This window comes from Amblyomma mixtum, chromosome 6, assembly GCF_055824585.1.
Source record: "Amblyomma mixtum isolate Tamu chromosome 6, ASM5582458v1, whole genome shotgun sequence".
NCBI lineage: Eukaryota > Metazoa > Arthropoda > Arachnida > Ixodida > Ixodidae > Amblyomma > Amblyomma mixtum.
The window spans coordinates 151,758,369-151,772,574 of record NC_143017.1 but is presented as its reverse complement, the minus strand read 5'-3'; the positions used below and the strand labels follow the sequence as shown (position 1 = coordinate 151,772,574).

Genomic DNA, 14,206 nt, shown 5'->3' with positions numbered 1-14,206 from the left:
ATCATAGCGCTTTTCGGGATGTACATTTGCTCAGGGCGGCTTGGAATATTATGGCTTTGGTGGTTGGTGGTGGTGGTGAAAACATTTATTCAGAAACGGACAGGAGGTGTTTGGATCAGCCCGTAAGGAACCGATCCTTACAAACACTAGGTGGAGGTCCCTAGTTTGGGACCCCAGTGGCGGTAGCCGCCGCCCGGGCGCGCACGACTAGGGCTTGTTGGGCCTGTAAGTCGTGGCAACGAGCAGGGTCGCCTCCCAGTCCTCCCGGGTTGGGTTGGGGATAGGGGGAATGGCCGGGTTGGAGGGGCAGGCCCACACCATGTGATAGGTGTCCGAAGACACCGCACTACAGCGTGGGCAGTTGCCGCTAAAGGAGGGGTCGAAATGTTTTAAGGCTGCCGGGCACAGCAATGTAATGTGAAGAGGCGGAGAAGGAGCCGCTCATTCGCCTTCTTGAGGCCTTTACAGGGGCTAGGGTAAAGGCGATGGCTATCTTGATAGTAGGTTGCGATATTTTTGAACGTATAGACCGGATTAAAATCGGGTTCCTGATCAGGTGGGGAGGAGAAAACAGCCCGGTGAGAGAGCGCGCGGGCGGCTGCGTCTGCTGCCTCGTTTCCTGCCAACCCCTGATGAGCAGGGGCCCATATGAGGTAACGGTGAGCGGGGTCCGTATCCCGTATACAATTTTGGTATATTCGACAGCCTAGGAAGGGAGTGCAGCCTTGTTCGACGTTCCGACAGGCCCCTCGCGAGTCGGTGATTATGTATTTTGAATTGGAATGTGAGGCCGCGAGAGCAATCTCGACCTCTTCTGCTTGTGTTGCACTGCGGGCTCTGAAAGTGAGGCCGTCAACTGTGTTGCTGTTGTGAACTACCGCGGCCGTGTACCATCCCCCGTGGTGAGGGCCGGAGGCGTCCACGTAGTATACACCTGTTTTGTTGCCATAATATCGGGCTAGCGCTTCCGCTCGTGCCAGGCGCCGACCATTATGGTCGGAGCAGTTCGCCAACTGCAAACACTGCAATCTCAGCATTGCCACTCCGTGGGGAGTGCCACTGTGGCCTAAAACAGTAACCCGAACCATACACTGGGCCTATGGTGTTACACAATGGGGGACTATGGCTCATATCATCGTCTTGAGAGCTGCACGCATTGAAAGCGCCACCAAGAATTAGGCGAATATCTTGTGCCGCTGATACTGAGCACCAGCACAGTGCGATTAGTGCGTACTGAATCCTTGATATCTTGTGCGGTTCTGTACAGGCAATGTTGCGGAAGCCGAATCCGGCGGTGGTAGTGGCTCTTCACCTCAGTACAAGGCTCCAGGTAAGGATTCTTCACGAAGCGTTGGTTCGTAAAATCAGATCAATTATGGACCTACGTTTTTGTACACTGCATTTGGTTTTGTTCATTCTGTCTAAAATCCTAGACTACCGTAATGCAAACAGAGCTAACCTGTTCCAAAAAAAAAAAAAAGCAACGCAGATTTTGTGGTATTGTATTAAGATGAATCAGGGGGTTTATTAAAAGAAAACAGAAGCTGTAATGCTCCACACTGGACACGTGGGACAAGCGGTTCATATGCATTTTTCTCTATCTGGTGATTCGGGGCAGGCATGAATTCTTTGACAGAAAAATTCAAAAATACTTAGGTCCATTTTATGCTCAGAATCCTTACTTTGTATCATGCATTAATATTCTTTGCGTCTCAGCATCTCTGCGCGCCAACTAACTAATATCTAACTTTTACCAGAAACCTGCATGCAGAAAACGATACCTTCATTTCGAATGCAGCCATTTGAAACATTAAACGAGCAGTATTATGTAAAGCCAAGCATATGCTTTTGAAACGCCTTGTTCGAGGCACTCCGACCACATTGAAAACTACAAGCTTCCAATTAGCCTTCGCCGTAGATTACTAACACCCCAACTAAACACGCTGTTGCAGTGGGTCGCAAGTTACTTCCTGCAGACAAACACGCTGCTCAGCTATTTAATATTTAGTCTGATAATTCTTTTAATTATATACCCAACGTTAACGGCGTTGTTAAAAAAACAGGATAATATTCTTATGCAGAGTACTCGCCTCAAACGCACCTTCCTCAAACACCCTGCGTAGCACACCGGCGACCAGGAAACCAGCGATTGCCCGACATTGTAACTTCATGCAAAACAGCTATCTCTATTCTCACTAGCTGCCCCCTTACTCAGGAGCCGAATTGTAAGGTGCGCGCTTGTGATACCGCTGCCCAAACGATTAAGAGCACTGCATAAGAATAGCAACGATCTCGCAGAGGTAGAGTGCCCGCCAGAGATAACGAGAGGACCACCGTTTGAATCCTGGTGCCAGGCCATTCTGTACCGAAAAAGAATCCTAGTGTGTATGGAATTGAATAAGCAGGACTGGGGTGCGACCTGACCTGTCGACCAGAGGCAACAACGAACCCCCTCACCATAACAAAATATGCCTACCCTGGAATAGTACTTGGCTGACAGCTCCTGTATGAACAAACTAATTAACCCCCATGGTTCAGTCCCAACTCTCAAGCGGCTGCGGAACGGCTGACCAACGCGACGGTGAGACCTGTGACACAGTGGAGGGTGCTACGAATGTCTTACTGTGTGCAGGCCGCTGTTTGGAACTGAACCTGGCAACATATAACGCTAGATGCTTTCGCGCTTTGGCGTTCCTTCAGATCTTTCGTCTCCTTAGACAGCTTGCCGGTATCCTGTCGAACCACACAACTGGCTACTTCTATACCGCCCTCCGTAATGATAGCTGTGAAATTATCGCTCATTGCTTGAACATTAAGGTCGTCGTCCTCACTTCAAGCTAAATGTCTGTTCCGCAGCGCGATCCTGAATATCTCTACTTTCCCTCTTACCGCTAACTCAGTAATAGGCGCCCGCCTCCCTAGCTTACCTAGGCTGGTAAGGTCTCGAATCAACCTGGACTTGAAGCAATGGAAGAAGCTAGGGAGGCTTATGGTTTATGGGGGATTAACATCCCAAAGCAACTCAGGCGTCCCTCATAGCCTGAGTTGTTTTGGGATGTCAAACGCACGTTCGGTATGGTCATAAGTATTTTCTGCTTTCTGCCCGGCCGAGAGATATCTGTGCCGCATTCGGGAAACACCCAGCAAATAGAGCGCCTCTTGGGGGTGCGTCCGGTTTCAAAACATACATTTATCGTGTCGTTTTCAAAAGATAGGCGTCGAAATGGCGTGCCATACTTTGTCACACTCTTCTTCAAAGCAATCGCCAACTGTTAATGAACGGCCGCCTCCATGCGGGCTCTGTCAGACGAGGAATGTAATTCGGTAAGTTTCGCTTACACTTGTTTCTAAGGACAGCGCTCAAGTTCCATACTCCCAGCCGGGAATCACTCCCATGCGTTGGTGTTTTCGCCTCCGAAATGACGCTTTGTACTTTCAGAACCTCTTCTGCTCACGAAGATACGACATCGTAGTTGCACTGTGAAATCAGAAAGCTGCTTTGAAAACCATGTCTTCCTATGTGCGCTAAGCTTACTTTTCACCCCCAAATTTTACGCCAGTCGTCCCAGCCGGTGACAGAAGCGGCGCCGCATCTTGGTTACATCACACATCGGTGTTGGTCTGTAATCCTCGAGCTCCAAACGCCTAATGGTGCGTGACAATATAAAGTGCTAAGGGGCGGGCAGATACTGTGCTATTACGGTTTAGCCAACCGGCGAGAGATAGCTGCTGGGTTACCGATGAATAATGATATAGCTGGTAATGTAGAGGAATTATAGAGGATTCACGAGGGTGTTGCATTTATCGTAATTAACCTTAATAAGAGGTTTTTAAAAGCTGAAGGTTGTACAGGTCTATGCCCAAACGTGCAGTCATTATAACGGGCAAAAAGTTTGGTGAAGACTTAAAATTGGTAATAAATAAAGTGAAAACGCAGTACATTGCACTGACGGGGGATTTCAATGCCAAGGTATAGGTAAGAAGCAGGCAGGAGACCAGACAGTGGGGGACTGCTGCGCCATAGGTTCAAGAACAACGCGGCGGAGTTAATGCAAGAGCATTGTATGGCTGTGTAGGCAGTTTCGGCGTGGGCGACATAATCTCGGTCCTATAACGGAGGAACTTGTTGGTGTATCGGGAAAATAATGGTATCACCGGATAGAGCGTCGAAAGAGTATGTGCAAGTGACAAAATGGCTAATGTGGGTTAATTAGGTAATTAATGCGAGCCACAAATGTCCAAAAAGTGGGCGGGGCTGGAGCAAAAGTGGTACCAAATTTGAAAACGCTTGAAGTGTGGCACCACGTGACCGGAAGTGTGGGCGGAGCAACGTGTGGCATCAAATTTGAAAACGAAGCGTGCCGCGAAGTTTGAATACACAGATGGGCAGTTGATGGAACTTGATTAAGTAAGACAATTGTGGTATCCATAAGGTATGGACAGGTGATCGATAAGTGATCGATAACTGATCGATAGGAGATCGACTTCTGGTTTAATGGTGTAGACTCCGGGTTACGAGTCTCAGTTGCTGTGAGAAGTGTGGAAGTGTTACGCCGACGTCTTGGTGTGACGTCATAAGGTGTGACGTCACATAATGCATGACGTCATGCTTACGCATTTCTCCAGTGTGGGTGCCGCAGTGATCTCTAACGTTTTTAGTAGAGTTTTCATAACGACATAGCGTATTAACCGTGAAAACCTCTTTTCGAAATCGGGGAAATCGGAAATGTAAGTGGACATTTGCGCGCATCGTGCTACCGTACAGGATGTGAACGTTCTCGGCAAGGGGAGACGTAGTGATCATAGGATTGCGAGGTGTCGCATTAGCCTACATTTGAACAGGGAGCGGAGGAAACTAGCATGCGAGTAGCACGTCTAAAATCGATAATAGGGAAAGTAGAATTCAGCACATCGCTGTAGGAGAGATACTCCACATTAACCGGGCACGACGCATTGGTGTTCAAGCATGAAGGATAATCTGACAAACAACTTTTGAAAGGAGGGCGACTGTCTACACCGGCTAGACAGGGTACGCGGACAGGTTCTCGAAGGAGTTGAAAGATTTGATCAATAACGCCAAAGCATGAAACCCTATAATTGGCATAGCATGAACTTGCAAGCTTGTAAGAAAGTTATGTCTGCTGCATAAAAACGTGAACATCTTTCTTAAAGACCCAGCTACTAAGCGGAAGCCGACAACAACAAAGGCGACAACAACAAAGGCGACAACAGAGGCAACAACAGAGCTGACAACAGAGGCCACAACAGAGCCGACAACAGAGGCGGCAACAGTACCATCTACCATGTCGACGGAAGCAACTATGACGACAACCAAGCCGACGGACACTACTAAGATGGCTGCCACAACAATGACTACTACAAAAACAACAACCAAAACTACCACGAAGAAAACGACAACGACGACCACGACGAAAAAGACCACTACGACGAAAAAGACCACTACGACGAAGAAAACCACTACGACGAAGAAAACCACTACGACGAAAAAGACCACGACGACGAAAAAGACTACTACTACGACGACGACTACGACGAAGAAAACCGGCATAATGTTCTGCGCGATTGGCATGAGATTTTTAAGCACGGCGGCCATTGAGACCGGTTTCTGCGACTACGCCGTATTCCGCGACGTGGTCGTCAATACAGATGGAATGTACGCCTTGTACGGCAACGACCAGTGGAAAGTCTTCATTGAAGTGAGTTTCTACTTTCGCAATCTCCCTCTTTTTCTTTTAAACGGCACTGCATGTTAGAAGTATGCCTGTGGGCGACACATACACTGTGATATTTCACTGTAACCAACTCCAGGGGACCTTAGAGATATGTTCTCCGAATAATCAAAACTCGAGAAATGTATCGCACACTTCGTATACTTTTGTTCAAGTGCAGTAATTGTCTTCTGAACCTTAGCACTTAAATTCATATTGAAAGAATAAAAAAGAGGCCATTGTGCTGATGCAGAGAGAGAGGGCTGCCACTGTGACTACTACTAAGCCAAGTATCGGTAGGCGTAGGCTACCAACTAGCCATGCAGCTGCAGCAAGCCAAAGTAGATGTGACATCTTGAACTGGGCAGCCAGAGGTACGGCGCTGTGAAGGTCTGCCAGCGCCCTTGAAAACTGCTGCACGTCTGGAAAAACGATGCAACGGTTGCCGCTGAATCCAAAGCTGCACTCTGTCATTTTTACAACTGACACTCATATGCACTGCATGCAATAGCCCCTCGGCGGAGGATTTCGCAAACGTTTCTTCAATTGACGTTCGTTTCGGGGACATTCCTCCGCAATACGAACGAGCCTTGCGACAAACTCCTACAAGCGATTGGTCCCCATGGATTCTAAGCTTGTTTCTTTTTCTTTTTTTTTCAAACATGGCGAGCAGACTCTAATAGCCCACGCGCAGCTACGGGATTTTAAGCTGCATTGTTCTTCGCCATATGGACAGGAGGCGCTTAATAGACCCACCTCCTGATAGTTAGCAAAACGCTATTCTTCAAGAAAAAAAAGTACCAATTTTGCTTTGTGCAGCCCTAATCATTTGCGACCCGGGCTTTCCCAGCTTCTGTTCCACCACGCTCGTTGTCTGCTCCCAGAGCTGTGCGCAAGAGCTGGTTTTTATTTCAATTGTCGTTTCGCTTGGTTTAGTGCCGGCACTGTTGCTGTCGCGTTACTGGGGTCAACTTCGTTCACTCAGTTTACTTCGATCTGTTCGTTTGTGTGTTGTTTTATGGCCACAGCGAATATCGGTGAGGGAACCCAGCGGAGGCGCGTGTGCTCGGGGGATCCCATCCAGGACTTCGGAAGGAAAGAAAAAAAAATTGGAGGGGGCACTTAAGCTCCTCCTCCTCAAGGAAATGACGCGAAGGCGTTAATTACTTAATGCCCATATATGAAGAATTTCTCACTCTCAACTCTACTTTCATCTGTTCCTGGGAGTGCTCACACCACCCCTTGCGCAATAGTGCAGCGGTTAAGGGATGCACCAATGCCCTGCGATGGCATGCGAGGCCACCGGTGGAACTTGTGTGACCCAAGTTGCACTTCCCAAGCAGCCCCTCACGATCGACAATTAATTTAGGCGCTACCTGCCACAGTGTTCATTTTGCTTACAATCCGGTGGACAGATTGCGATGATGCCCTAAGGCCACGTGACTTAGGTTGCTTCTCCGGCGAGTGGCCACCTGGGCCACCCTATGCCGCCCTATTTTTCGCTCACTACGCCGATGACGCCGACGACAGATCTCCTGAAAACCAGAAACCAGGAAGGCTCACGAGTAAGGCATCGGTAGCCCTTCTCAAAAAAGAACTTAATTTCCCGCTTCCTTGTTCTCGGTTTCTGGGCATTTTCGCTGAGTTCCGGTATGAATTGTCTTGTGCCTATCACTGATGCTATATTTGCTGTACCAATGTGCTCCCACACGTGTTGCACTGGACATTGTACGCTTGCGCCCTTCCTGCTTCTTAAGGCGATGTATCGTTTCCGAGAATACAGTGGCAAGTTTGCGCTCGTGTGCGTGTGCGTGTTTCTCCCTCCGTCTTGTATTAATCTGCGCATAGTTTTCTTGAATATGTCAAGCATAAAATGCTTTGCTGGAGCACTAATGGCGTTTATAGACGAAGCTAGTCGCATTCTCGAAATGGGCCTCGTCCAAGTAATGCCCCGTCACACCACGCCATAAATGTGCAGAACAAGCCAGAGACGCAAGCGTTCACGAGTCAGCGTCTCAGGACTGGCAAAACACAACCATCACATCCGCGGCGCCGCTGGAGTCCGAGATCGCGCGCCTCGGACCATCCTCTACCGCCGACCTTACCAATTTTTGCGCGAAAGCGTAAATGCCACGTGTCGCAGAAAGGCTGGTGTCGGCGTTGCCGTCGGCATGACGGAAAAATCAGGAATAGTCGATTACAACATGCTTCCATAGATGCCGCGAGCCACACCAGCGGCGCATCGGAAACTCCCGACCCTCGGGCCGTCGGGTTGCGAGTCAGACACGCTACCTCCGCTACTTCTACACCACGCGGACACTTCCGTACGGCTTGATCAAAGCGGGGCTTTATATTTACGTCATGTGGTCTTTCACATCACGAAAGAGGAAACAGTGTGTCTGCGTGGGAGAGTAGACCCGCTGTCATGTTGTAGCCTTAGAGGCAGAGCTTAAGTGTCCCCCAGTTTTTAAAGGACGACCCACGTCTTATCGCTTGGCAGCGATAAAACGAGCAGTGACGACGGGGAATAAATCCCTCTAGCAAACGCAGTGTAACTGGTGTGCTACCTAATCTTCGCCACGTTATCAAAGTCTTTGAAAGCTCACACCACACCCTTTACCTCCCAGCCCGTCTGTTTGCTTGCGCCAATCTGACTGCCGTTTGAACGGAAAGTCCCCGAAAGTTCGCTTCATGCTTTCCCTACGGTTAACCGCGGTTCTCGAACGATGTTCGCACGAGTTTACCGAGAACGGGAGCTGAATGGGTTTCGTGCTTAACGCGTGCGCGGCCAAATAAGCCGTGCACATACCAAGTCAGGCTGTTGGACTCCTTCCGCTACCCCTTCTCGGTTATTTTTGAAGCAAACTTCACTATGCATGCTGATATGGATCTCGCATCACGATCATTAAACATTGGCTGAAGGACAGCAGGGATTCATGAATCGGTTGAAGTCCAGAAGGAGTTCCATCAGCTCTGAATTGCACCGAAACCTTTGCCTGGGTGAGGGAACACTGCGGCCTCTGTTTCTTCGAATAGGCAAGCAGCATGGAATGATCACTGGCGGGCAGGACTGAAGCTTGCCAATTTTCCCTGTAGCCCAAATGTTTGATGTCAGCGCCAGCGATGTGTCTCGGTGACGGTGCCATACCAGAGCGTTCGTCTTCTTTTTGCAGGCATTTAAGACGAGGGGCCGAACCCGGCCCGGTGTGAGTTTTACAACAGATCAAGCAGCGAGGGAAGAAAGCACCGTTAAGGATATTTTGATGCAAGAAAATAAGAATAAGCTTAGACAACTTGTCACCCAAGATCCGTTCATAGTCGCTCTGGGATTTCTCGACATAGTCTTCGCCACAGCTAGTATGAGCACATACTACCCAGCGATGAAGGTGAGCTTTAATTCTATAACCCCTTCTTTGGGAAAATGCAATGTTGCCGTATTTTGCAGCCATTCATTTGGTTTTCATTTAATTTCCTTCTCTACCATCATTCACTAATCCCGCTAACGTAGGCCGCTGTGGTCGTGACGCTGGTCTTGCTAAAAAACATGCCTATTATGAAACTTGCGTAGCGTCCCCCACGCCCGTGCCTCACTGGTAGACCGCGTCGGCTATGCCGACAAATACAGAGCACGGCGACTGATTCGACAAGCCCAACGAACTTTGTTCGCGCTAGTCTCACTAGACATTGTGTAGCCTCGTTCACATGAACCCGACAGCGGCGCGTCGAGTGAGGGGACCGAGTTGAGCAAGGTCAGCCCAAGTCGACGACTGCGTGTTTACATGAATTCGATTTTAGTGAGTCAAGACCGGTTCCACAGCAGTGACACGAAGTGTCGAGCAGCGCAGCGGGAAAGGGCAGTGGCAGCCTCCAAGATCGCGACACGGCACCGCTGTCTCGCAGGTGCGACGGCGCAAGCGAATAACAGGTTCGCATTTATCCTCTCCCCTCCCGCTTACCCGACTCTTCGACTCGATGCCTTTAGAAAGGCCAGTCAAGCGAGTTAATCTACACCCTGCAGACGAGTTAACTCGACTCGCTCTGCCGCTTATTTTACTCGACCCGATAGCGCTTACGTGAACCTGGCTGGTTTTTTACCCGACAAGCGAACTCTACTCTATCGAGTTCATGTAAACAGGCCTAGTGGTGGCTCTATGAATAACGGGCGGAACGGGCGGAGCATGGTCGTGGCTGAGACTAGGCTGTAGTGTGTGCGGGAGCGGTGAGTGGCCATGCCTGTTGTCGGGCGTTTGCTTACCCCCCCCCCCCCTCCGTTTAGTGAAGAGTGACGTCAACGTCAAATGATATGAAAACTAAATAAAGCGTTACATAAAACCGTTCCAGGATAACTACGGATACGTTCCAGCTGATGGTGTTCAGTATTTATTCAATGGCCTGCGCATGTTTAGCTTTAGGCAGTAGTCAATTTATACATTCCATCAGTTTCCATAGTCGTGAATTAAGCCTGGCGATGACAGGAAGATCGGTGGACGCCAGATGAAAACGATAGGATTTACGTTTGTCAAAACAAAAAAAAATACGTCAAAAGAGCCTTTAAATTGGCGGCGAAGCCATCGTTCATTGCGTTTATCAAGCCCAGAACACTAACGCGGTGAATAGGAAAGAGCTACGCTCCTGCTGTGCCCACATGCCAGAAAAGTCTATAGGTCTATAAATCTATAGGTAAGCTGGTAGTAGAAGTTTCCTAGATACGATGTTCGAGAGGCCTTATATTCATGTTTCACGCAGTGGCGGGTCTGGAGTGAGTGAGTAGAAACTTTATTTATTTCTAAGATTTAGCTTGCGGTGGAGGTCGTCTTCAAGTCTTCAAGTCCTGGCGGGTCTGGAAGTATTCTGCATTTAAGGCTGTGTATAATGTTCCAAAGCTTTTATCAAATGTCCTGGTACTCCCGTGAATAAGGGATCACAGTTAATAATGTACCTGGCGGGAAAAAAACGGCTAGAAGAGTCACTGTGTATATGTATAGTAAAGGCAATTAAGGTGCCACGGAAATAGAAACCTTATTTTCCTTTTTTCGATACTCTGGATGAAGTTTGTGTCCATCAGCTATGAGCCATGATTAAAGGAAAACTTTTACAGCACCAAGACAGATTTTTAACAGTGCGACTGTTACCTTTGAGTAAATAAAGTAAATAAAATGAATATGTCTTAAGCTTAGAAAAACCGTTTCGAGAATCTGGCGGAGTTAGGAAGGTATAGAAAGAAGCTTGATTGGAAATAGTTTGCAGTAAAAGCCAGAAGTTTTAGTTTATACACTTGAAAGCAGATTGGTCGAAGATGACAAGACACTCCGGGAAATATGTTCTCCGTCGCGTTAAGCATGTAGCTCGGTACTAACTCTAACAATTAGCAACTATAGCTATAAGCTGACGACGACGCATGCAAGGCTTCTTCTTCTGGTGGATATTTCCTGTGCTTGCGAGTTACACATATTCCGTTAGTTCAAGCTGATCCGATGCTCGATGCTCGAGTTTGGCCAGTCCAGATAGCATCCAGAGCCTGCAAATTGATACAGATGTGGTAGAAACCTGGTTTACTAATTGGGACACTGCTTGGAAATACTAAACATTTGTGGACGTAACATTTGCAAGGAAGTGCTCGTTCCGGTCCATTTTCGTAGTATCAGCCACGCGGCCTTGAACACAGCGGCTCGCGCATGTCTGAACATAGCGACGGACGCATTCTACGCTATAACTCTGATTTCTGAGCAGGTCACGCCTCAGTAGCTTTTGCTCGTGTACTCGTACGCTCGCGTGGTAACGGAGAATGTTAAGGTGTAATTTACGCTGCTGTTTCCGAATGCCTCTTGCGATGCTCCCTTGTCAAGCTATTGTAGGAGAGAAGAAAACATAAGATGCTTGTTTGGGGGGCAGGATCACACTGTGAGCTATGATGCATGCTATGGAGAATAACTTGACCTCCACGGGCCTTGCACGGCGCATCTAAACTGAGCACACGGGTGTTGTTGCGTTTCGCTTCGAAGTGCGGCCTACGCGGCCGGGATAGCGTTTGCCGAGCAGCTGAAAGTCTTAGCCACCACTCCCCTTCGGCGGGTGACCACTTTTTTCAAGAACAAACGAGGAAATCGTTCACAGCGGTCTTGACTGTACTTTCGTCTTGCAGGCTTTGAACGACGCCCTCCAAGGCCAACCGGAAGGGGCGCTCTTCATCGGTGGATACATCACCGCCTCACGCACAGCCGAAAGGATTGCCTCGGAGATACGAAACATAACGTAAGTTCTCAAGGCAAGGCTTGAGTGGCATACTCGAGGGGGGTGCGAAGGATGAGAGATGAGCATGGCGTCGCCACCTGGAGGAACTCTCCCTGACATAGTTTATTACTGTTAACCAAAGCGAAAGCTGGCTTCCCCGCACTTCATCCACCACGGACGCCCGAGGCATGCAGGGAAGATAGCGCCTTGAGATTGACATCTGATGGCTTGTTCACTGCGCTACGGATTGAATTTTCGGTTGTTCAGTTTCGTTTTTATCGACCTTTTGTGCGCTTTGTGGTGATGTATTTATCCAGCTATGCACCCAGTTATTTGAGATCCGAACCATTTTAAGGCGCTTGAAGCGAGCTGAGCACAGCGTCTGGTGCCTGTAACGCCTGAAGAGCGTTTTCCCCATCGCTTGCACTTATAATTTCTGTAGACAGCCTATAGACAGTCTACAGATATCTTATGGACTGTATTGCCTTCCTACAGATATTTATTTCGGTCTACTCATAGTCTATACACTGTCTATAGACAAAAGTCTACTAAAAGTGCATGGCCATAAATCTATACATTGTCTATAGATTGTCTATAGCACTTGTATTGCATATAGACTATTCTCTGTAATTTTTCTATAGAGAGTCTATAGACTTCATACACAGAAGTCTAAGGACAGTCTATAGACTGTCTAAAAATTTTTTCTAAGGGTGGAGCGATTTACGCAGTAAACTGGCTTTTATCAACATAAGCTTGTGCTAGCTGTGTATTGAAAGGTAAAGGAAAGAACGGAGTTTTTTGTGCACTTAAAACTCAACCGTGCGCAACTGTGACCACACCGCACATTTCTCGCAGGAAACTCGAATACACCTACCTCTTAAAAACGCAGTGTACTTCGACAAGCGCAACTATTACGTTAGCCGTACTCGCCGAGTGATGCGTTTCCTTCATTTCGAAGACTGGCGGTGGCCGCGCCTTGCATGCAAGAGCGACTTCCGCTTCATCAATTAATTCGCACAAATACCCGCATGCCCACTACCAATGGATGGTGGGAGTGGGCAAACTGTATTGGCAGCAGCTATAAGAAAGAGTTCTTCTGGTAATACCAACCAGAAAATTTATATAGATCAAAGCGCATTTTCTTGCCTGCGACCGAATTAAATATCCTATTAGAAAACGATTCGGGGCTCCCCGTTCACTAGTTAATCACGAGGGCCGTTCGATAAAGTGCCTTCCAACCAATGACGTGGCGAACTGTTAGCGCAGAATGACAGGGAGAACAGAAACGAAGTAGACGAGACACAGCGCTACTATGCGCTGCCTCCTTCCCTTCGCTTGTGTTGTCTCTTTCACTCTACGCCAACAGCCCGGCAAACTATGCACCAACTAGCCTGAAAGAATGTTCTCGCAATGACTTCGCGCATGCGACCTTCGTAGAATTTGTGCACTGCTCAAGCTGAGTGTTAGGGCCCCCTATTTCTTAAAGCTACCGCGATATGAACACAAAGTTTCGGTGTTTTCCGGTACTGTGAACACCCTTATTTACTGTTCCTGTCGTACTTTTTTATTTCACGAACCTGCTAAATTGAGAGGAGCACCGTGCTGCCCAGGAAACATGGCGGCGACTTCGCTCGCTTCTGCCACCTTGAGCTGGCGTTTGCATTACTTCTCGTTCTGAGAGTAGTCAGGGTGGCTGGCAGCGAAGACAGTTCGGCTAACATGTGCTTTTCGCTGCGCTTTCTAATATACATTTTCAGCGGATTGAAGATCGTGATCCTACAGACGCATGTCACTCCCGGCATCAAGATTTATGGAACCAGGTGCAAATCCCACCTGGTTTCCTACAAAGAAGGACTGGCTGTAAATGATGTGCCCACTTTCGTGAGTTGCACCGTGTTATCGGGATATTGCAAATGCCTGCAACAACCAAGTTCAAACAGCGTGACGATTATTTTATTAGGAATAGGAAGTTTAGTAGGTGAGAAAGTTCCTAGCTATTGAAATCTTCAAGTTTCTCGTCCTGTCTAATAGGTAAGAGGCATTCATGTGCATTACCTGCGGCCTCACCCTCTATTGCGCGCATGCCCACAATGAGCTCTGCACGGAGACCTCTGCTGCCATTTAACTGGATGTGCCTTTCAGTGCGATGTTCATATGGCACTCGAAAGTTTGCAACTTGTGCCATCGGCGCAAATAATAGACGTTCTGAAGCCAGAACGACTCATTTTTGGGCGCCATTAATGGTG

General features: G+C 48.2%; 1 protein-coding gene across 1 annotated transcript in view; it reads left to right on the top strand.

Annotated features, from left to right (window-relative positions):
* The window catches only part of LOC149340792 (uncharacterized), a 28,578-nt gene that overhangs the window by 9,935 nt on the left and 4,437 nt on the right, over positions 1-14,206 (top strand). The window contains exons 4-8 of the mRNA XM_089551181.1: positions 1,268-1,330; positions 5,173-5,717; positions 8,903-9,115; positions 11,872-11,981; positions 13,718-13,841. Of these exons, the coding sequence (XP_089407307.1) occupies positions 1,268-1,330; positions 5,173-5,717; positions 8,903-9,115; positions 11,872-11,981; positions 13,718-13,841 (1,055 nt within the window). The remainder of the gene's footprint in view (positions 1-1,267; positions 1,331-5,172; positions 5,718-8,902; positions 9,116-11,871; positions 11,982-13,717; positions 13,842-14,206) is intronic.